This window comes from Lynx rufus, unplaced genomic scaffold (assembly GCF_022079265.1).
Source record: "Lynx rufus isolate CCGP_SWC_20201006 ecotype Redwood Valley unplaced genomic scaffold, mLynRuf1.p SCAF_1, whole genome shotgun sequence".
In the NCBI taxonomy this organism is placed as follows: Eukaryota; Metazoa; Chordata; class Mammalia; order Carnivora; family Felidae; genus Lynx; species Lynx rufus.
This window is the reverse complement of record NW_025814823.1, coordinates 226,202,739-226,225,970: the sequence shown is the minus strand read 5'-3', so window position 1 is coordinate 226,225,970 and position 23,232 is coordinate 226,202,739. Positions and strand designations below refer to the sequence as shown.

The 23,232-nt window shown below is 46.9% G+C and overlaps 1 protein-coding gene across 1 annotated transcript in view; it reads right to left on the bottom strand.

Moving 5' to 3' along the window:
- MYO10 (myosin X) overlaps positions 1-23,232 on the bottom strand; it is a 227,601-nt gene that overhangs the window by 16,324 nt on the left and 188,045 nt on the right. The window contains exons 22-29 of the mRNA XM_047093899.1: positions 17,518-17,624; positions 16,442-16,672; positions 16,027-16,072; positions 14,254-15,120; positions 13,283-13,406; positions 7,535-7,778; positions 4,038-4,133; positions 972-1,065 (exon numbers count right to left, since the gene is read on the bottom strand). Of these exons, the coding sequence (XP_046949855.1) occupies positions 972-1,065; positions 4,038-4,133; positions 7,535-7,778; positions 13,283-13,406; positions 14,254-15,120; positions 16,027-16,072; positions 16,442-16,672; positions 17,518-17,624 (1,809 nt within the window). The remainder of the gene's footprint in view (positions 1-971; positions 1,066-4,037; positions 4,134-7,534; positions 7,779-13,282; positions 13,407-14,253; positions 15,121-16,026; positions 16,073-16,441; positions 16,673-17,517; positions 17,625-23,232) is intronic.

Genomic DNA, 23,232 nt, shown 5'->3' with positions numbered 1-23,232 from the left:
GCTAAATTTTACACGTACTCTAACAGACTTTTTTTATTTTCTTAAATGTTTATTTTTGACAGAGAGGCAGAGACAGAGACAGAGCATAAGTGGGGGAGGGGCAGAGAGAGAGGGAGACAGAATCCGAAGCAGGCTCCAGGCTCCGAGCTGTCAGCACAGAGCCTGACAGGACTTGAACTCACAGACTAAGAGATCATGACCTGAGCCGAAGTTGTATGCTCAACCGACTGAGCCAGCCAGGTGCCCCAGAAACTTTTTTTAAATAGAACTTCCTTTCCCCCTTTAAAAAAATGTTTATTTTGAGCACTGGGTGTTGTATGGAAACCAATTTGACAGTAAATTTCATATATTGAAAAAAAAATGTTTATTTGGGCGGGGGGAGGGGGGAGAAAGAGTTCGTGCATGTGTGAACAGGGGAGGGGCAGAGAGAGAGGAAGAGAGAGAATCCCAAGCAAGCTCCATGCTGTCAGCACAGAGCCTGATGTGGGGCCCCCTCTCGTGAACCATAAGATCATGACCTGGGCCAAATTCAAGAGTGGGTCCCTCAACTGAGGAAGCCACCCAGATGCCCCTTACTCCGCTGAGAAACTCTGATGTTAAGTAGTTCTTATGAGAAAATAAAACTTGATTTCTAAAATATGATTTTATGGTTCTGTGTACATATCTAGGATAGAACAAAGACTGAAAACACATAATTTAAAATTCACGAAGTCCTTTGAAGGAAAGTGTAATAAATATGCTTCCATGTCAGAAGACTTGGGATTTGTTGTCGTTCTTTTAATGGCTTAAAGTGGGAGAACTGGAATCTATTACTACTGATAATCTTCTTTAGCTTATTCTATTTTTCTGCATGACTTCTAAACAAAATATTACTGGTTTTCTCTTTAATTATTACACTTCATTCTGCCTAGAAACTCCCAAACCCCCTACCTCCCTCGGACGTTTCCCACCACTCCAAAATGCTCACGTACCACGGCGTTTTGTGGGTTCGCCTGCTCGTCGTGCATCTCCCGGATCTCCTGGTCCGTGGACGCGTGGACCTGACTCAGCACGCTGAACCACTGGCTGTGGGAAGGAGAGAGTGACCGTCAAGGAGGGGCCAGCTGTCGCATCTGCAACACAGTGAACGATGCCCTTCCCCACGATCTCTGCGAAAATGACATGTCCTCTGAGCACCTTTGCTTCTCGTCTGCCTACTCCTCAGGAGTTAAATGTGGGTTTCATGCTACCAACGGGCAAGGGGGGAAGAAACAGCCAAACTGCCTTTGGGTATCACCTGTGGCAACGTCAGATCAATGAGAGACCCTCTCCTCCTCCAGCTCCCCCAGACCTTTAGACATTTGATGACGATGACAATGAAATCCTCAGTTCTACCCAAAACATTTATAATCAAGGATCTTTACTGAAGATATTATTTCTAACCTAGGGAATATTCAAGGACCTTTTCATTTGTTGACAGTAAATTCCAAGGTAAGAAGGCCACTGGTGTCTATTTTCCCTCCTCACTCCCAGGATGGGGTTTTCCAACCACCTGATGGGATTTTCTACCAAAGTATGAGCAAAACCATAGGAGAGCAGGAAACAGAACACAACTGTTTGAAGTAGAAAGTGATTTTGATGGAGAATTCTTCCATCTTCTCTTCAAACGAGTTTTCTCACTTTCAGACTCATTAGAATCAGGCAATAAAGGAAAACATGTCAACCTCAGAAAAGTCAAGCTGAACAGAAGTCATGATGTAACTACAAACACAATACGTGCTTGAGGAAAATGACCGTGAATATTCATTCATCTATCTGTCCGTCCATCCATCCATCCAACATTTATGAAGCAACTATAAAATGTGAGAGGTACCAAATGTGAGATGCTAGGACATCCTTCTCCTGCAGGGCCTCATTAAGACATATATACACACTCCTACTAAGTAAGGCAGAGGACCAAGTGCTTGGTATACAATGGGATATTTAAGCAAAAAAAAAAAAAAAAAAAAAATACCTATATAGAAAGTTAAGTCACATAAAGTACTTATAGCAAAGCACTAAAACCTATCCCCTGTTAATTTTGAAGGAGAAGAATGTGGCCAAGAGTTTCTTTTCTTTTTAAATTTTTTTTTAATGTTTATTTTTGAGAGAGAGTGCACAAGCAGGGAAGGGGCAGAGAGAGAGGGAGACACAGAACCGGACGCAGGCTCCAGGCTCTGAGCTGTCAGCACAGAAGCCGACGCAGGGCCCGAACCCATGGATTGCGAGATCATGACCCGAGCCAAAGTCAAACGCTTAACCGATGGAGCCACTCAGGTGCCCCAGTGACCAAGAGTTTCAAAACAGCATATACAGACTCTTAGGAAACAACCAAGGGAAATATTTAATATAAATTTGCTTCATCAGTTCTGGTGAACTCTAAGGCAAGACTTAAGACTTCACTTACTGCTTTATGAAGCTCAACAATTTCCCAGATCAGACGCTGAAAAACACATACATTCCAGATGTAGGCCACATGGGATCACACACACACACACACACACACACACACACACACACACACACACACAGAAAATAACATTTGCTATGCTTTCGATCTGTTCAGGTGATACTCTTAAATTTACAAATTTCTCCTCATGAATCAAGTTTATTTAACTCAATCCGAAAAGGAATTTTTAAAAAACACATCCTGCTGGTCAGGGGAACAAGTCCTCAGTTAACAGATCCCCAGTGTTAAATTTCGCAGGCTCGTTACGGCACAAAGCAGAGAGGACGGCTGCCAAACGCAGGGCCTATAATTCAGCCGAGAACTGTGGGCCTTCCTGGGACTGCAAACAACCACAAGTGGTGTCTAGGAGTCCCAGATGGAACGAGGGGGCTGTAATTCCAGGTTTGCTTGGTTTTTCCAGTTTGTGTCATAATTTATGGATCCAAGCAGGGTTTTTAGTGTGTTCCCATGGGAAGAATTATTTTCTTTGCCCTTGCTGTGGCTACCATGGCGTTGTATCAACTCAAACATTCAAAGGGCAAGGGGTAGCGAAAGGCAAGGAGAATTCATTAGAAGATCCTAACGATTTCTGAGGTGAAAAGTAAAGAACATAGGCGGAGGGTCCTCTCTGGCATTGCTCAGAGGAGCCAACAGATCCCTCCAACGTAACCTTGTGGCTCACAAAACACAAGTGGACAAACAGACGTCTGACCGTATCTCATCCACCGTATGACCCTGTGATGCATCGCGCTGGGAGCACACAGCCCTTCTCCTTGACTTTTTCCACGTCTCTCCAGCACTAGGATGGAAACCTGAGGTCCAGAAAAGTTAGACCGCTTGACCCAGCCAACGGACGCCACACTGTCCTTGGAACTCAAACATTCAAGCTCCTTAAGAAACATAATGCCTCTGTTCAGTAGAATGAACTTCTGTTACTTCACAGATTATACTGCCCTTTCTCTTACCTGAGTCTCCTACTCGGCAAAATGTGTTTAAGGGTAACGATGTGTAATAATACACGTGAACCATGTCACCACATTGCCTGAAATATAGTAATTCTAAGTGTTGACTATCTCTTCTACCCTATTGAATTTTTCAACGTGAAGACCTTCAACCCTCTCTCAATGCCACAGTGCTATCAATTATTTAAACACCCAGTGGTGAGTGCGCCTGCCTTCTCACTCCTTAGGCAAACACAAGCTGTTCCCTTTCGAAGCTCAGAAGCTTCCAAAGGGTGGGCTTTCGCCTCTGTGTAGGTGCATGGTTGACACACGCTGCCGGGGACAATAAAAGCCTGAGCCAAGATACCAAGGGCTCTAGTGGCATTCGAAGCTGGAAATCCTCGACTGTGTGTGGTAACTTGGACACCTTAGCCCAGTGAAAGATACCCCAGGGGACAAGAACGTCAATCTCATGACGCAGTTCTTCAACCGTCCTAACAGACAAGCCCAACTCGAAAATCCACTAAAAATCTTTTCAGAGCCGGCAGGGTAAACACTGAACTGTGTGGCGCCCAGGCCTGTAGGGGAGTAAAGATGTAGTTCACATGCGGTCAACAGCAGTGTCTCACCTGGCATCTTCGGGGGATTCCGCAATCAGGTGGAAGGTCCTATCGGCCATGATGATGTCAATCCCGTTCTCTTTGCTGGTGTTATCTATGATCTCTCTGCAAAGTAACACAAGCATCAGATGCAAATCAGGGCTACGGGATCCTTAAGAGGAAGCGAGCAAAGCAATTTCACCAAACAGATGGCTAAGTTGGAAACTGTAACCGAAAAATCAAACGCCTACTTCAGCCCGACCTTGTGGCCTCCGGGGGGGCCGGGGCTCCTCTCTGCTCCTGAGAGAGGAAGGCTGAGGCCGGGGCCAGGGCTAGGCGCCTGCTGGACACTTCCAGGGAGGAGTCTCTCTCCTCACTCTGGCCTGCCCAAGACACGTCCCTGCCGAGACCCTAGAAGGCTTGGGGCAGGAGTCCCCTTCTTGGCCCGCACCTTCCCTTGGCCCCTCTCACTGCTCTACAAGGGAAGGACCCCCGACGAGGGGATTAGTCTTGAGCTCCTTCCTAATTCCTCATGGCTTCCTGCTGCGGTTTAAGGCCTTGGCCAACACGTGTGACCTGGTAAGGGAACATTATTTCCATTGGGGGCTCAGAAGATTTGGGTGTTTCTGGATCTCCATGCCATCCCGATCTCATCCCAACATGCCCTGCACAACATTAGAGGTTTAAAATCGATGGAGCAGGTTAACAAGATCAGGATGAAATACAAGCAGGTGTTGAGATGGGACCAGATGGTAAAATATTTGATGAAGAAGGGTCTTGGGGATAAAGCCAGCTTGCTTTGCCAACCCAAGTAGTACCACTCTTCACAGTAAAACACGGATTCCACATCTACAAAACTCAACAGGCTTGCTAGTTAGAAAAAATAAAAACCTTACAGCTGGAATCACACGAGATAAAATATTTTTAAAAGTCAAGATAGTGAGAATTCCTGCCCTTGCTGAGCAGGAGGCGAGAGGTGATAAGTGGGCAGCCGCCAGCCGAGCGTCTGGTTAGAGGGGCCTCTCGAGTAGGGCTCCAGGGAAGTGTCCAGACCGTGTCATACTGGACCAGCCGCTTTGCCTCTTGGGAACTCAGCAATCTTGTATGTAAAATGAGAGGGGACACGGATCTAGTCGTAAGGCTGTGCGTCTGAACCACAGTGGCCTATCCGAATCCTGGGAAACTTTCAGAAAACCCAGGTGGGTGCTCTCTGGCGGGGGCAGGGGGAGGGCAGGGACCCACACTCGTAAAAAGTTTCCCTGGAGATGAGTGAGTGATGATATTGTCAGGGTCACAGTACACATCATCTGGAAACTCCGTAGGATAAATGTGGTGGCATCATCAGTGACAGCGAGTGAATGAAGAAAACGATGGAGGGGAATGTTGTATAAACTGCCAAAGACTTGAGAGATGGGTCAATTAGTTAAAAATTACAGACCTTATTTGAATTCTGATTTGAAGAAATAAACCAGCCCAAACCAAGGAGAGCACTATCGCCTCTATTTACAAGACAACTGGATAAATTTGAACAATGACTGGAGTTTGGATGATTAAAGAGTTATTTTTTAACTGTTATAGTGTGATTATGTATTGAGAGTCTTAACCTTTAAGTGTCTACTCAACTATTTAGAGATAAAATTATATGATGTATGTTTTACAGAACAGTTAGTAAGGGAAGGAGTGCAGGGTGGGGTTATGGGTGAAACACTTCGGCCTTGGGGCGGGGGTGGGTCTCTGCTGAAAGCTGGGGAATGACCACAGGCACTTCGTTATATTCTCCCACTTACTCCCGCATAGGATTGAAATCTTCTTTAATAAAATGAAACATTTTAATTAATCTCAACAAAAAAATCTTAATGTGGCGAAACCCTAAGAATTTAATGTCCTTCCTCTACAGAATAGGACAGAAATGACCGCATGATAGCTAACATCTCCTTAACTCTGGAATTCTCACAAAGCACCTGGAAACGGGGCTTTATCAAGCAGCACAGAGTCAGGTGCATGAGGAATATACATCAATTTCCACCACTGAAATTCTCTCCGCCCTCCTCCTCTGAGCTTCCTGGCGTTTGTGGGTGAGCCTTCTGTGGGGTGAATCAGGAGGAAGGACAAATACACAGAGCTGAGAGGCAGAGGCACAGAGCTGTGTCATGCTATGAAAATTTCTTGTAGGGTTTAGACTCCCGATCCTACACACTCACTCTTGTTCTGGAGCCTGGGCTCCTAACAAACCCCGAGGGGCAGCCTGGAAAGTCTAATACTCTGCTGTCTGCACTTCATTGTTTGCCCTTAAAATTAAATGCACAAAACGCTTTCCCTGTTTAACCTCCCACTTTTCAATAAAAAAAGTTCAAGAGTTGCCAGTGCTGGTTGGAAACAAAATGCTAATTTCAGGTCTCGTGATTTCAGGAGTTAATCTCATGTCTCGAAGCTTATTTTACTTATTTTCTAAATATGTATCAAGCTACCCAGTTGCCGCTAAGTCCAACTTCCTGAATTTTTAACTAAATAATAGTCCACTAGTCCAGTGATTTGGTTCTATACAAGGAGGGGGGGCAGAAAAAGGGGGTTTGTTGGATTCAAAGCCTAGCTCTGTTCCGGTCATTGCTGGGAATGAAGATGGCTGGTATATCCCACGTTAGTAAAAGACAAAAAAATTCATTCCAAAAAACACCTCTATGAGTGAAAGGTAATCAAAAAGGGAAAGGAAAGGAAAAAGGAAAAAGGAAAAAGGAAAGGAGAAAGGAAAGGAAAGGAGAAAGGAAAGGAAAGGAAAGGAAAGGAAAGGAAAGGAAAGGAAAGGAAAGGAAAGGAAAGGAAAGGAAAGGAAAGAAGGTAGGTAGGTAGTGAAAAGGTACAATCTCCCGGGTATAAAATAAGTCCTGGGGATGTCACATACGGCTTGGTGACTAGTTGATAATACTGTGTTGCATATATGAAAGTTGTTGAGTAGATCTTAAAAGTACCCAACAGCAGAAAACAAAATTTATAACTATGGACGGTGATGGTGATGGATGGTTTAGTCTCACCGTGGTAACTGTTTTGCAATAGACACAAATGTGGAGTCGCTATGGTGTACGTCTGAAACTAACATAGGTCAATGATACCTCCAAAAATAAAGCACAAAACCCAAACACTCCAGATTGGCAGTCTGTCTCCAACTTAGCAATCTGCTTATATAAAAGGACTAGAAGTGGTCTGTGGACCAATAAAAAGATTCTTAACCAGTTGTTCAAGATTCCCAGGCTTCCTGCATACGACCAATCACATTTCCGACAGCCAGTTGCAGGCCCGGCTGGCATCTCATAAACGACAGCCAGATGTCTGAACGTGCCCACAGAAAGTGAACTGTTCATGAAGTCACTTCCCCGGTTTCCTAACAATCCGGTCCACTGAAGTGAATGACTGGGGGGCACTCAACCCCTACTCCAGCCCGCGGACCGGTGGCTTTGGAGGAAGCGACACCCACGGTCCGGCAGCCCCAGAGCGCCACCCACCGGGGCCACCTGCACAGTCCATCGACATACTTTGCCGTGCGGACTTCCAAGGTGCCCTTGAGCTTCTCCTCACTGTCGTTTTCAAAGTACATCAGCTTGGACTGGCGGAGGACAAACCAGCGCTTCTTCCAATTTCTCCTGGACAGTGTCGAGGAGCCGCCGCCTTTTTTGTGGAGCCAGCCTTGCTTGAGGGCCTCCTGCTTAGAGCGGAACCACAGGAAGGTTTCGTCCTTGAGCACGCACCAGCGACGTTTCCAGGAGTTCATTAAGCCACCTGTGGCCCCCACATTGGGTGGGGAGGGATGCAAGAAAAGTCGATCACATTGGATGACAAGTTCAGCAGGTTTCGAGGTTCTGCCTCCCCTTCACCTCACCCAACCGACCCACCCCCGGACGCCCCTCAACGAAGCCTCGGTGCCGCTGGCTTGTGTTCAGGAGGCGGAGGGGGAGATGTTACACTAGCTTGGTTGGACCACACGGGAACGCTGTCCCTTCCTTATGTCCGGAGCACTTCCTACTCAGCTGGGAAATCCTGGTGAGGGGCTATCAGAAACGCAAATGACGAGCTGACACTCTAACCCCCAGCACGAGTCAAGGGCCATGGTGCGAGAAGCACTTCTGTATGTATGGATCATGAGGATCTCAAATGCCCCAGAAAGGAGAAATTAATTTAAAATGATGTCAAAGAGGGGCGCCTGGGTGGCTCAGTCGGTTGAGCGTCCCACTTCGGCTCAGGTCATGATCTCGCCGTCAGGGAGTTGGAGCCCCACGTCGGGCTCTGTGCCGATGGCTCAGATTGCTCAGCCTGCTTCAAATTCTGTTGCTCTCTCTGCCCTTCCCCTGACTCGTGCTCTGTCTCTCTCTCAAAAGAAATAAACATTAAAAAAAATTTTAATTTTTAAAATGGTGTCATTTTTTTTTTAATTTTTTTTTTCAACGTTTATTTATTTTTGGGACAGAGAGAGACAGAGCATGAACGGGGGAGGGGCAGAGAGAGAGGGAGACACAGAATCGGAAACAGGCTCCAGGCTCTGAGCCATCAGCCCAGAGCCTGACGCGGGGCTCGAACTCACGGACTGCGAGATCGTGACCTGGCTGAAGTCGGACGCTTAACCGACTGCGCCACCCAGGCCCCAATGGTGTCATTTTTAAATGGTGTCAAAAGTTTACACATTCCTTATTTGGTCAATGTGGGGATCAAGACTGAAAACTTACACAGGAAAATAAAATAGGACTTTTTCGGGTAAACATATTCTTTTCGAAGAAAAGCATCATCTGAAAACGGTTTATATGTAAAACGTAGAAGATTTAGGACATGAAACAGTTGTGACTAGGCCTTAAAAATGAGAATTCAGGGGCACCTGGGTGGCTCAGTCGGTTAAGAGTCAGGCGAAGCTGACTTTGGCTCAGGTCATGATCCCACGGTTCATGAGATCAGTCCTGTGTCAGGCCCTGTGCTGACAGCTCGGAGCCTGAAGCCTGCTTTGGATTCTGCGTCTCTGTCTCTCTTTGCCCCTGCGCCCCACTCACACTCCATCTCTCTCACTTACTGAAAAATAAACCTTAAAAATTTTTTTTTAAAGGAAAAAAGCAAAAACATGAGAACTTTGCTGTAACTTACTTACTAGAAATATTTTTGGTTAAGAGAAGGCAGACAGAATAAATTTATCTTTCACAAGATAAAAAGTATTTCTAAAGGGCGTCTGGGCTGGCTCAGTCGGTGAGGCATGCGACTCCTGATCTGAGTTCGAGCCCCCACACTGGCTGTAGCGATCACTTAAAAGTAAAATCTTAAAAAAAAGTTCGAATCTTTTTTCTAGCAGAATAATTTTATCTTAGTATTCCAGATTTCCCGGGTTGCCTGAGCAGCTCAGTCGGTGGGGCGGCTGACTCTTGGTTTAGGCTCAGGTCACGATCTTCTGGTTTGTGGGTTGGAGTCAGGCTTTGTGTGGAGCCTGCTTGGGATTCCCTCTCTCCGCCCCTCCCTTCTCATGCTATCAAAATAGACCTCAGTATTCTAGATTTCCCAAGGACACTCAAAGATGACATCTTAACCACCATTAATCAAAAATCTCTTAACAAATCCACCAACTAATCTACTTCATTAATGTATTATAAAGTGACAGGTTTTTTATTTTTATTTTTTTGACCAGCCAGTAATAAAAATAAGGCACCCCTGAACATGGATACTGAAAGAAGAAATAAAGAAAATGCTTTCTTTTACAAATCACATATAACTTGAAAACAGACCTTCTCAGATTAATTTCTTCAACGATTTGCTTCAATGACTACAGACCTAAACCTCACCCTGGAACAAATGAAGCCAGGACGACACTGGTCCGCGTTTGGTGTGCAAAGGGACCTGTTTTTGTCGCACACACCGATGCCTTCTTAAACCTAAAGCATTTCGTGCTCACCTAGCTGTGAAGTCTGTGACCACACCCTGCTCCAGAGCGGTTTCCTTCACAAACTACAAACTCGCAAAGGGCTACCGGAATTAGACTTTTGCTTTCTGATTTGTGGCTTTAATCTGGGTTTCTCAAAACAAGCCCGGAGGAAACTGTAGGACAAAGTTCTTCTATTATCTTATTGTCTGTGAGCGATAAAGGCGAAAAACACTGTATGATGACAGACGGGCTACGACTTACTGTGATAAGCACGGAGTAACGTACAGAACTGCTGGTGAATCATTTTGCCGTACGCCAGAAACCAAGATTACATTGTATGTTAATCGCACTAAAGTTAAAAAAATGTTCTTAAATGATAAAGCTGGTTCAGTCATTATTATTTCCTCTGCTGCTCCTATGTTCTGAACGGGCCCCACTCCCCGCCGCCCCACTCCAACTCTGGGTGCTCTCTTCATACTTCATCATGGAGAGAATATGATCAATGCTATTCATCTCCTAACTGCAAACGCCTTTAGCAGACTATCGGGCTGGTGAAAACTCATTGATGCTCATGAAATATAATCTGACGGTCAGATTTTCTTTATAATTGGTTTCTCTGAAACTTTTGGTCGCAAATTTGTAAGCGCCTTATTAAAGATTAAATGATGATGTATCAAAGATTAAAAGGTGATGCATTTAGGGGAGCCTGTTGAGCGTCCGACTTCGGCTCAGGTCATGGTCTCACAGTTCGTGGGTTCGAGCCTCGCATTGGGCTCTGCTGACAGCTCAGAGCCTGGAGCCTGCTTCAGATTCTGTGTCTCCCTCTCTCTCTGTCCCTCCCTCACTAGTTTTCTGTCTCTGTCTCTGTCTCTCAAAAATAAATAAAAACATTTAAAAAAAATTTTTTAAAGGTGATTCATTTTGGGGCGCCTGGGTGGCTCAGTTGGTTAAGCGGCCGACTTCAGCTCAGGTCATGATCTTGCAGTCTGTGGGTTCAAGCCCCACGTCGGGCTCTGTGCTGACAGCTTGGAGCCCGGAGCCTGTTTCAGATTCTGTGTCTCCCTCTCTCTCTCTGACCCTCCCCCATTCAAGCTCTGTCTCTCTCTGTCTCAAAAATAAATAAACATTAAAAAAAAATTTTTTTAAAGGTGATTCATTTATATAATTTGTTTTATTAAGAGGAGTTTGCCAAAAATTTACTTGCTTACCTTCTTGAGCTTTTAATGCTTTAATCTTTTTTAAAAAATGTTTATTTTCGAGAAAAAGGAGAGAGAGAGAGAGAGAGAAAACAAACACAAATGAGGGGCAGAGAGAGAGACAACAGAATCTGAAGCAAGTTCTAGGCTCTGAGCTGTCAGCACAGAGCCTGATGTGGGGCTCAAACCCATGAACCGTTGAGATCATGACCTGAGCTGAAGTTGGATGCTCAACCGACTGAGCCACCCAGGCACCCCTCATTGTTTAATCTTACAATTTTGATGCTTTGAATATAGCTTTACTTTTCCCTAATCTCATTTGCTTTAATCAGACAATTATGCAATAAGCCAATGTCATATATTCTAAGTAAGAGTGACTTATAGGAAATTTTTAAAGCTCATTTAGAGAACTAGATTAATTAGGGGCAGGGGAAATATATTAATAATAAAAAGCTTATATTTATTCTGAGAAATGCATGACAAAATCTTTTTTTTTTCCTTATACGAGACAATCTCAGAATGCTGATTCGATACTTATTAGATTAGGTTCTGATTTGCGATTAATTTTTTTCTTTCATCGATTATTCCAATGAACACTTGATTGCTTGGTTAGGATTTTTCAACCTTTTTCATTCAGCACAACCATAAAAATTTCCACTAACCAGTGACTCCAGGCAATAGGAAGATGGTCCCTAAACTAAACCTGGTGGGGTTTCCATGAGCGCCTTGGGGATCTGGGGCTGAGCACAGCAGAAATTTGAAAAGCGAGTGACTGATGTTGAAGACGGGGACGGAAGTAGCAAAAAAAAAAAAAAAAAAAAAAAAAAAAAAAAAACCAAAAAAGAGAAATCAAATTAAAAGAAAAACGTAAGTGAACAAAAGAAAAAATACAGAGGAGGACAAATGATATGAAAAAAGAAATATGTCAGTAGAAGACGAGAGAAGCAAAGAACAGAAGGAACAGGGAAAGGGAAAACAGAAGAAAAAACTTTTCCATGAAGGAGAAAAGAAGGAAAGGCAAAGCAAATGAAGAAAGACAGCCGCAGAAAAGAAAGTGAAGAGTCAGAGAAGACGCACTCGCTGACCACGAAACGGGGAAGGGAAAGAAAAGGCAGGGCGGAGTGAAGGGTGCCATCCGGCAGACAGTGGTTCTTATCCCTGCCTCCTCCCCAAGATCCAGACCCCTTCCCGCGTCCAGTCGAGGGCCATGTGGGAAACCAGGCAGTCCCTTCCTTCAGTGATCCAAGTGAAACTCCTACCAAAACATGGTGATGACGGTGACTTCTCACACTCCCTGTCACCGATTCAGAAGTCAGAGTTGACAACAGGAATAAGGTAGGACTGTAAGGTTCTAATTAAGTTGTTTTCCAAAAGCAGAATGCTTCCAAGTCCTTAAGTATTTTATTTTTTTAAGTTTCTGTATTAATTTTGAGAGAGAGAGAGAGAGAGAGAGAGAGAGAGAGAGGATTCCAAGCAGGCTCTGCTCTGTCAGCACACAGCCTGATGCGGGGCTTGAACTCTAGGACCAAGAGATCGTGACCTGAGCCTAAATCAAGAGTCCCACACTTAACCCACTGCGCCACCCAGGCGCCCCCGAAGTCCTTAAGTATGAAGGGTCAGCTCAGCGCGTTCAAAATTTAATACTCAACACATACAACCAAAATCCTCATCATGAAGGATGGGGCAGACAGCAGGTGTCATAAGCAGTCAAGGCAAGGTGCACCATTCTCTCAAATCTTTACTGTTCCCCCATGGATATGCAGGAAACCCTCTGGGTTCTCGGACACTGGTGTGGGAGGGAAAAGTGTAGTGTATCATTACGATGGGCTATACCAACTCCTGCAGAAGCACGTGTGTGTGTGTGGACACGCGTGTGTAAGAGAGAAAAATTGGGGGCAGGGGAGGGGAGATGTAGGAAGAAAGGAAAAGAGCACAGAAATGAGATGGGGAGGCAAGAGAGAGGAGCGAGGGATGGAATATGGTGGCAGGGGCTGCACCGGAGAGTCAAAGCAGCTCTCCATGCCATGATCACGTCACCCATGTCATGGCACCAGGGCACCCTTCACTCACCTAAGAGGACCTAACATCAGGGAAGGGGTAGGGGGAACGGAGACTGACGTTCCTGGTGCCCCTCGATCAGCCCAAGCAGTAAGGCTCCACCCCCAACCCTGACACCCTGGTGACACAGGCCATACCTTTCATGTGCAGAAAGCTGTGGAAGTAAGGCAGGGTGACACAGCTATACACAGAGTCCCGCCGGTAAGAAAGCTCATCGTCTGTATCAAACCGAGAATCAAAGTCCTCTTCGCTATCTTCAAACTGGACAAGGAGAAGACAGAGAGAGCCAGTGGTGAGCAAAACAGAAAAAGCAACAAAAATGCCCAGCCATCGACTGACATTGAACAAAACAGAAACTGACAAAGAGGCGACACGTGGATTCATACCATTACAACACCGGTGGTCATCAAAAGAATCTCCAAATACTGACTTTTAAGGTCGAATGGCCCACCCAATGGATACATAAAATGCGAGACAGACTTGAATCCAAAGGCTGTTCTAAAAACACTGCTGTTCAAGGGTATAATTTTAATCAAACCATCCAAGAGTTAATTCCCTTTAAATTACTATGATAAAAATATCTTCAAGTCTTAGAAAATCAAGGGGGTATTTAATGCGCAGTCAATGGGGGAAAATTAGAGTAAACTATAAATAAACCCACAAGTTGGAAAGAGCACATATAAGCACTAAACGGTCCTCCCTTACAACCCGCACAGGGTAGAACATCCCGTGGGGTGGACCGTGAAGCTACCGTAAGGGCCGCTTCTCCAGGATGCCCTTGGCAATTCTAGCTCTAATTCCGAGCAGGTCGTATTTCCCAACCTGCTCAAGGACAGACCCGGCTCAAGTTTCCCTGGACAATGCCAGTTTCCTTAGGCTCGGGGCAAAACGCAAAATTGCAATTCCGGGCTCTGTTCAACCTACAACAGGCACCTCGAAGTTCCATTTGCTGATGCCACTGCTTTCGGCAAGAGAAGGGGGTTTGGGGAGCATCTTCAAGAGCCTGCCTTGGAAATCTTGGCTCGTCCTTCCAGGAGAGGGGGCACCCAGGGTGTGGACTGCAGACCCCCCAGACCCCCCTTTCCCCCCCACCGTGGTCCGCACTCACCGAGGACTGCGCCCCTTCCGAGCTAAAGCGGTACGCCCCGGAGCTGTTGTAGGTGCCCACGGAGCACCGGTAGTCCGGGGACCACTGGCTGCCGTACGAGTTGGAGAAGGTCACGCTGCTGCCCGAGGTGATGGCGCCGTCCTCGTAGTCGTCCTGGTCGTAGTCGTAGTCGCCGTCCGGGGAGGGGAGGCCCCCACCGTTCTGGGGCAAGCAGTAGGTGGGCTCCTCTCCGGACGAGCCGCGCTCCGACGGGGCGAGGAGCACCGTGCTGTCCGCGCTGGGGCTCGTGGGCACCACCGTGTCGTTCATGTAGGGGTCCTCCTCCGAGGACTCGTCGCTGGTGCGGATGCCGCTGGTCCGCTGGTCCGAGTGGCCGCGCTCGCTGGGGTTGGGCGAATCCTTGAAGGCGTCGTCGTCCGCCTCGAAGCCCTCGTCCACCTCCTCCTCCGGGTAGGGCTGGCTGAAGTTGAAGCTGGGCTTCTCTGCGCACGCGCTCTCCGCGGGCGCCGCCGGCTCGCCCGAGAACTCGCTGCCCACCGACAGGGAGCGCTCGATGTTGCGGACGCACTCGTCGATCTCGTCGAAGTTGAGCGACTCCAGGAACTCCTGCGCCGCCCGGCACGCCTCGTCCTCCAGCCTCTTGAGCTCCTGGTCCCGCAGCTGCTGCAGCTTCTGCAGGGAGGCCTCGGTCAAGGACAGCTCCTGCCGCTCCTTCATGCGCTGCAGGTCCTCGATCTCCTTCTCCAGCCGGAGGATCTCCTCCACCTGCTTGTTTTCCTTCTGCTTCTCCAGGTCACGGCGCAGCTCGGCCTCCCTCTGACTCTTCTGCAAGGCTTCCAGTTCTTGCTGCTTCCTCGCGGCTTCCTCCTGGGCCGAAGAAGAGGGAAGAGGTCAGCCAGGGTCACTGCGAGGAGGGCAAGCATCGTTCCTCCTTTGCAGTCAAGAAGCGTGAGGAGAGGTGGGTGTTAGGGAAAGACTGTGTGTGTGTGTGTGTGTGTGTGCCGCCCCCTCCAAGTTGATGCCCTGGAACCTCATCTTCAGTACCTCAGAATGTGTATTTGGAGACAGGGCTTTTATTTCTAAAGTTTATTTTGAGAGAGAGAGCGAGAGAGCGCGCGAGGGCACGCACAGGGGAGGGACAAAGAGAGAGGGAGAGGGGATCCCAGGCAGGCTCCGTGCTCTCGGCCCGGAGCCCCACGCAGGACTCGATCTCACCAACAGCAAGATCATGACCTGAGCAGAAATCAAGAGTCAGTCGCTTAACTCACTGAGGCCCCCGGCCACCCCCCGAGAAAGGGCTTTTAGAGAAGTGACGGAGTTAGAACAAGGCCATGAGGTGGTGACTGTCACCCAACGACTGGTGTCCTTATAGGAAGAGGAGACTGGGACACACCAAGACACCAGGGATGCATGCACACGAACGTTTAAGACATCAGGAGGACACAGGGAGAAGGTGGCCGTGTGCAAGCCAAGGAGAGAGGCCTCAGAAGAAACCCAATCTGCTGATAACTTCCTCTTGGGTGTCTAGCCTTCACGATCGTGAGATAACCATTTGTTGTCGAATCCACGTAGGCTGTGGTATTTTGTTATGGCAGGACTAGCAAACTAATACAGTCTTTATACTTGGTTGTAATGGGTTGCATCATAAAGATCTCCTTTAAAATTCTTCTTGTAGCTTTATACTTTATTTTAGCTTCAAATCCTTGATTCAGAGTGTTTGATGCGGGAAGGAAACGGATAGACGAGAGGCCGCGTGGTCGTGGCACTCTTTACCTGTTGGGCGCGGAGCTCAGCTTCTCTTCGAGCCCTCTCTCTTTCTCTAAAAACAGTAAAAAAAAAAAAAAAAAAAAAAAAAAAAAGTGAAAATAAACCAAAGCAGAGAAAACATCCTAGAAGCACTTTTCAGAGAGAGCCAACTTTTTTAAAAAAATGCTTTGCTCAAGACAACTTAAAAAGAATGAAGGATGGGACCCTTATCCTTTGGTAAATTAATCACTCTGTGCATGAGTAAGAACGCACAGAAGTCGGCTGTCAATGCTACCAAGGCATTTTATCCCCAAGCCGCCAAGAGGTAATGTTTCAAATAGATGGTTCTGCAGCATCCATTGGGAATTCTTGCTGCAAGAATAGATATTGACTTTAAAACTCAAAAGGCGCCCTCCTCATCCGAGCAAGAAAGCCACCATACCTCTCCTCTTCCTCCCGTTTCCTCTGTTCCTCTTCCTCCCGTTTCCTCTTTTCTTCCTCCCGTTTTTCCGCCAGCAGCTGTCTGTAAACTCTCCGAGCGATCTGACCTCGGAGTTGCTTCTGCAAAACTATGGCTGCTTTTTTCAGGTGCAAAAATCTCTTCCTCAGAAGGAACGCTCTGTAATTCTTCTGTATGGTCACCACGCAATAAAGGACCTTTCTGTATTGCTTCCTGAAAATGAACACAGAGCAGCACAACAGAATTGTTGAGGTAACGAGGCTCCGAGCTCTCCAGGAGTTTACGTTAATGCTACAAGACAAAAGAACAGGGCCTATTTGGAAAGTCTCATTATAGAGATGGGAGTGAACAGGAGGCCCCTTTGGACAAAACAGAAGAAAAACAAAAGAATAATAACAAACAAAGCTAAAGTAAGAACCCTATCATTGTCTTGGCTAAATAAACCCATAACCCCTAATGCTGACTCTGAATGGTCTTGGCAGAAGTTGGGTTGTAAACAGGACCAAAAGAGATTTGATATGGTCTCCTGTTCCCATGATGGGGGCAGGGGGAGGGGGTGGTGAAATGCCACAGCAGGATGGTTTTGTCCCTCAGAAAATGTCACGGCATGGGGTTTCATGTGGCGCTCAGGTCCGCAGAGATGGACAGAACTCAAGTGCACCAGACCAGAAGCTGCCTCGCTGGGCAAACACTGGAGAGCGGGCCTCTATGGACGCGATGAGATAATAGCAAAGTCCAAACAACCAGACTGCCCGCAGCTTCCATACACGATACAGAGGAACTGGGTAAACGATTTAAATATCTCAGCACTGTCCTCGCCTGCCATGGCTCTAATGGAGATACCAGAAGGCCCCTTTCCTACTTTCTGTCCAGGTCAAGCCAACTGGGCATCTGGCATCACTAGTTACGAGCACTGACCCGAGACTCTCCATAGCCTGGTCCTAACCTCCATCCAGGTCTACTGTAAATGAAAGCAAATGACAGGGGCTGCCCCGCCCGGGGACACATAGTATGGAAGCCCTCCTCTTGGCGCTTGATGGCCTCTCCCCTCCCCTTACCGTGCTAAGTAGCCCAAGATGTGGGCCCGGATCACCATGGCTGCCCTCGTAACTTCCTCTTCCCGCCGCTTCTCCAGTTTCTGCTCCAGGGATTCTCGGAGGAAGACCTGACCGAGGGAAAGTGACACATCAGAAGCAAAGAACGTGGCTGGTAAAAGGAGATTCTTTCTGGGTCAGAGATCTCTAGGGGAGGTAAGGCTTTCTTCTCTCTCCATAAGTTTGCTCCAAACACACAGCCGTGCATTCTAGAACTCAAACTCCAGTGCTTCTCAAATTCCCCTTGGGGAAGGGCTGCTTTGTTTTGTCAACTTTCCCTCTGTCATGTACTAAGACATTTGTAAAATATAGTAAAAAATACGTTATTAGAAAGAAAAAGCAAAAATATGGAAAAGTCCCATTTTGGGGGGCTATTATTAGATTCAATAGTCATAACGGACTATGAAGTTGCCATTAAAGTTTATAATCACTTATCTCATCATGGGACAAATAGTTCATGAACCAGCACCAGTCCTACGCGAAGTGTAAGTCACAAGAAATATAGAGAGACACCCTATGTTAAAAAAAGGAAAGAGGGGCGCCTGGGTGGTTCAGTTGGCTAAGCAGCCAACTTTGGCTCAGGTCATGATCTCATGGTTCGTGGATTCGAGCCCTGCATTGGGCTGTGTGCTGGCAGCACGGAACCTGCTTGGGATTCTCTCTCCCCATCTCTCTGCCCCCCCTCCGCTCGCACTAGCTGTCTCAAAAGAAAGAAACTTAACAAATAAATAAAGAGCTTTATTTAAAAAAATTGAAGACTGAGTTTGAAATTAGAATGGCACCATTTCCACCCCGTCTCAGTTTGGCCATCACAAGAATACAGAATTGAGACTACAAAGATCGTAGCTATTGGCTGGCCTGTATCTGGGAACAGACACCTGAATCCCACACTCATGACATAAGGGAAGTGTATCTAATTACTGGCATTGTATCAGAATTCCCACGATTTGAAAAGATGTGAAAATATTAAGACCCTCCCTCAATCAAGGTAGCTTCTAATTGTGTAATTTCAGAATTACTGCATGCATAAGAAATTCTGAATCATTCCCTAGAAAAACTAGGTGCCACGTTTTTATGCTCCTCTATTAACAGCGTGGAAACATTTTGGTGGCAGTGGGCAGGGGGCTAAATGACACTCTCTCTCATGATGTTTAGATTTATGCTCCGGTGAGTCATTCTAGCCTCTAATGATGCATTATGTTTTCTTAATAGCACATTTCCCCAGACTCTGTTCTGTCTCTTCTGACATGTGGGCAAAAAAGCAAATAAAGATTCCTACCACCACGTGACTCACAGAAGCTTTACTTACTCCCACTCTGGATTCCCGAGCACTTGGCAAAACTCTACCACAAACAATTCTCCTAGAAAAGTGTTTCACGGAACCCTCTTCCTATAATTGCAATGATACGCTCGGTTGATGCATGAAGAGACTACATCTTCGGCAAAAGAAAAAAAAAAAAAAGGACAGAAGCTACAAGTATAAGGCTTATTTATTTTTAACATTTTTATTTTTGAGAAACAGAGCATGAGTTGGGGAGGGGCAGAGAAAGAGAGAGAGAGAGAGAATCTGAAGCAGGCTTCAGGCTCTGAGCTGTCAGCACCAAGCCCAACTCAGGGCTCGAACTCATGAACTGTGAGATCATGATCTGTGTTGAAGTCAGACACTTAACTGACTGAGCCACCCAGGCACCCCAGCTTATTTTTTTTAATAATAAAAAGTTTTCAGAAATAGGAATCTGTTTATCAAAACCATGGATTAGAAGTAGTTTTCATCAAGACTGGACTTTAAGTATTTTGATTTCTTTGAGACTATTTTTTCAATATGAAAGATCTTCTTCTAATGCTGTTGCTTTGATGAGCATTTAAAAGTAAGAAAGTCGGGGCGCCTGGCTGGTTCAGTCGGTTGAGCGTCCGGCTTCGGCTCAGGTCATGGTCTCACGGTCTGTGAGTTCGAGCCCCGTGTCGGGCTGTGCTGACAGCTCAGACCCTGGAGCCTGTTTCGGATTCTGTGTCTCCTCTCTCTGACCCTCCCCTGCTCGTGCTCTGTCTGTCTCTCTCAAAAATAAATAAACATTAAAAAAAAATTTTTTTTTTAAAGTAAGAAAGTCAAATCTTGGGGAAGCATGGTAGTGGGGAAGCTATGATGAAACAAGTGTCAGTTCTAATGAGCAATATATTTGTTCCATGAACAAATAGAAAGTTTTATGAAGGAAAGAGTGTCCCACACCTTATCGGAAGTCTACGGAATGCCGCGGCTTGAATTACAACCAGAGAAATACCTGCTTTCGTGTTAAGTTTCGCGCCCATCACAAAGAGCTCTCTGCTCTGCCTACTAAATTTACTTCCACATCTTTTTCTAAACTTTCTTTCACTAACCTCAAGGACAAACAGAGCAAATTCCTTCTAGAGACCCAACTCAGCTTCATTAAGAACGTCCACCCCCGGGCGCCTGGGTGGCTCAACTGGTTAAGCGTCCTACTCAGGTCTCGATCTCACAGTTCATGGGGTCAAGCCCTACGTCGGGCTCTGGGCCAACAGGGTAGCGCCTAGTTGAGATTCTCTCTCTGCCGCTCTCCCGCTCATGCTCACTTTCTCTCTCTCAAAATACATAAATATAAATAAAAAAAAAATTAAAAAGAACACCCAGTCTGAATTTCTGCAACGACACAGAAAGTCACATCACTTTTCCCGGCGCAGTGGTGACCTGCTGTCACGTCCCCGCCTTCCTGGGATGCGGCCGAGATGGAGTTGGCACGACCCGGCTGCTATGAACAGACATGCTGCCCTCGCCAGGCCCTGTCAAGCGGCTTAGGAAAGGGCAGTGCCCACTCCAGGGACTGCTCAGCTGAACTCCACTCATACACGAACAAGCTCCTGTGGCTTTTTTTTTCATCCTTATCCTCATAGCTCGAGAGCCTAAGGATGATTCTAGTAAGATGTCTATAAAAATAACATCTTGCGGGCTCTATTACCAAAGAATAAAGGGGGAAAGGTCTGGCAATGTAGTCCAAGTGGTCAGAGAACTGAAACGTGTCAGAATCACAAGGCAGCGAAATCCAAACCAGGTCACCCTCCCCTCAGCCTCTCGGTGGGGACACACCTGGGAATCCCCCGCACGGGCTGTTCACCGGGGGGTTCAGGCGGGACTCTCACCTTTTTTTTTTTTTTTTTTTTAAATTTTTTTTTTTCAACGTTTATTTATTTTTGGGACAGAGAGAGACAGAGCATGAACGGGGGAGGGGCAGAGAGAGAGAGGGAGACACAGAATCGGAAACAGGCTCCAGGCTCTGAGCCATCAGCCCAGAGCCCGACGCGGGGCTCGAACTCACGGACCGCGAGATCATGACCTGGCTGAAGTCGGACGCTTAACCGACTGCGCCACCCAGGCGCCCCGGGACTCTCACCTTTAATACGAACACTTCCCCAGCCGATATGAATCCTTGCCTTCCAAGAACTAAATGTGTTTTATGTAAGCCAACTAATTCAGACCTGGTGCCACATTTACTTTGCTGACTACAATACTGTCCCCCCCTTTCCCTCTGTCACGTACGATGGAAATTTCTTTACCAGAAGACCCAGATGGTCATTAGTTTCAAGGCTTTCAATACAAAGACCTGGCAGCAACAACAACCAAAACACATACTGGTGTATAATTAAGTCAAGCACTGGTCGAGGTCAAAGCTATTTAGTGGACACAATCGCAACGCTCTGATGTTTACATTTACTTCCCAGTGTTTCTGTGAACGGTCACGCTTCCGTCCTACTTCTACTTCCAATGTGTCGCCAATTAAAATGTAACTTCCCTTTAAAGATCTCCTCCTCTGCAATGCTTCCCTGAGCCCTTCAGTCCACGGGGAGCCCTCTCCTGAAGAAGCTGTGTCTTTATTTCTAGAGGCGATGATACCATATGGCTTATCGTTTGGACATGCATGTCTTCTCTCCCAGCAACGCAGTAACCTGGAGGGCAACGCCCGTGTCATTGTGTCTGTGCGTCCCCTGGGCTATGCCTGGCCCCAAGCCTTGCTTGGGCCTGATTTTCATAATGTAATTGTAGGTGAAGCTGGACTGGTCCTTGAGAGCTCCAAGAGGTATTATGTGAGACATCACGATCTCTGCTGTTACTCCACTGTATAAGGCAGCAGCACAGGGGGAATACATCAGTTGATCGAGAATGCAGGATGTTTGTGATTGAAAAATGTCAGAGCAGATTCATATTGTGTTGCCAAGAACTCCACTTGAACCGTCTTATCTAGAAAGTTTCCCCCCGGGTGGCTAAATGGGGAATTTCCTCGTTCCATCCCTCACAGATTTTTAGCACTTGATAGATCACTGACTGAGCTCCTAGTAAGGGCACTGTGAAGAAAAACACACAATTAAGTCTACATTCTCTACTGGGGATTGTAGAGAAGGCACCAGGTGATGCCAAGATGGCACGAGAGCACGTCAAGGGTCACGGTGGGACTGAGGTAGAGAGGAGGGAGCTTGACTTGGTCTGGGGGGGGTGTTTTTCATGTGGGGTTCAATGGAGAAGGTCAAAGTCCATATCTAAGCTGAGACTGGAAGGACGGGTTAGCTAAATGGGTGGGATGGAGCGGGGAAGGAGTAGAATTCCAGGTAGAGAGACCTAGAAACCTGTGAGGACACATCCTAAGGTGACCCCCCAGTGAGTTATACCCCTGTTTAATCCTGCAAAAGTGGGTGGCACCTCCTGAGACTTCCTTCTAGCAAAGAGAATACGGAAAAGGTGATGGGATGTCACTTCTGTGAATGTGTTAACTATGTAAGACTCCCTCGGACGAGACGACAGTGAGATTCCCCTGCTGGCCTTGAAGAAGTCAGCTGCCATGTTGCCAGAGGGCGCTGGAGGGATCACATGGTAACTGTGGGGGGCTTCTAGGAGGCGAGAGCAGCCCTAGGGGGCAGCCGGCAAGAACAGGGACCTTAGTCCTACAACCGCAAGTAACTAGACTGTGGCCCCACGTGAGCTGGGAAGAGGACCCGAGCTCCAGAAGGGAATGCAGCCCGGGAGACTCCGACCAGGGACCTAGCTGAGCCACACCTGGGCGTGGGACCCATGACACTGTGAGATAATGGACGTGTGTGGTTCAAGTGACGGGGTTAGTGGTAGTTTGTTACACGACAATAGATAATTAGCAGAATACCTCTGCCTGCCATCTCTGACCGGTTAGGTGTTTGGATCTTAAATCCCTGGCAAGGAGGACGTTCCTCGAGAGTAGAAGAGATAGGTCCATCCTACACTTTCCCTTGCTGAGGGTCCCCAGATGAAGCCTCCGTACTTGTCGTTGAGGTTATGGACTGAATGTCTGTGCCCTCTCCATCCCCCAACACGATGGGATTTGGAGGGAGGACGTCTAGGAAGTCAGTAGGTTTGGATGAGGTCAGGAGGGTGGGGCCCCATGATGGGATTGGTGCCCCAGTAAGAAGAGGGCGAGAAGCCAGAGCTCTCTCCATGTGAGGACACAGGAAGAGGGCCCTCACCAGAACCTGAACTCACTGGCACCCTGCTCTCAGACGTCCAGCCTCCAAAGCTGTGGTAAATAAATGTCTGTTCTTTAAGTCAGTGGTATTTTGTTACAACAGCCCGAATGGGCCAGGACAGTCAATCATTCTCCTTCTCCCACTCCCACCCTTTTTTTTTTTTTAATGTTTATTTATTTT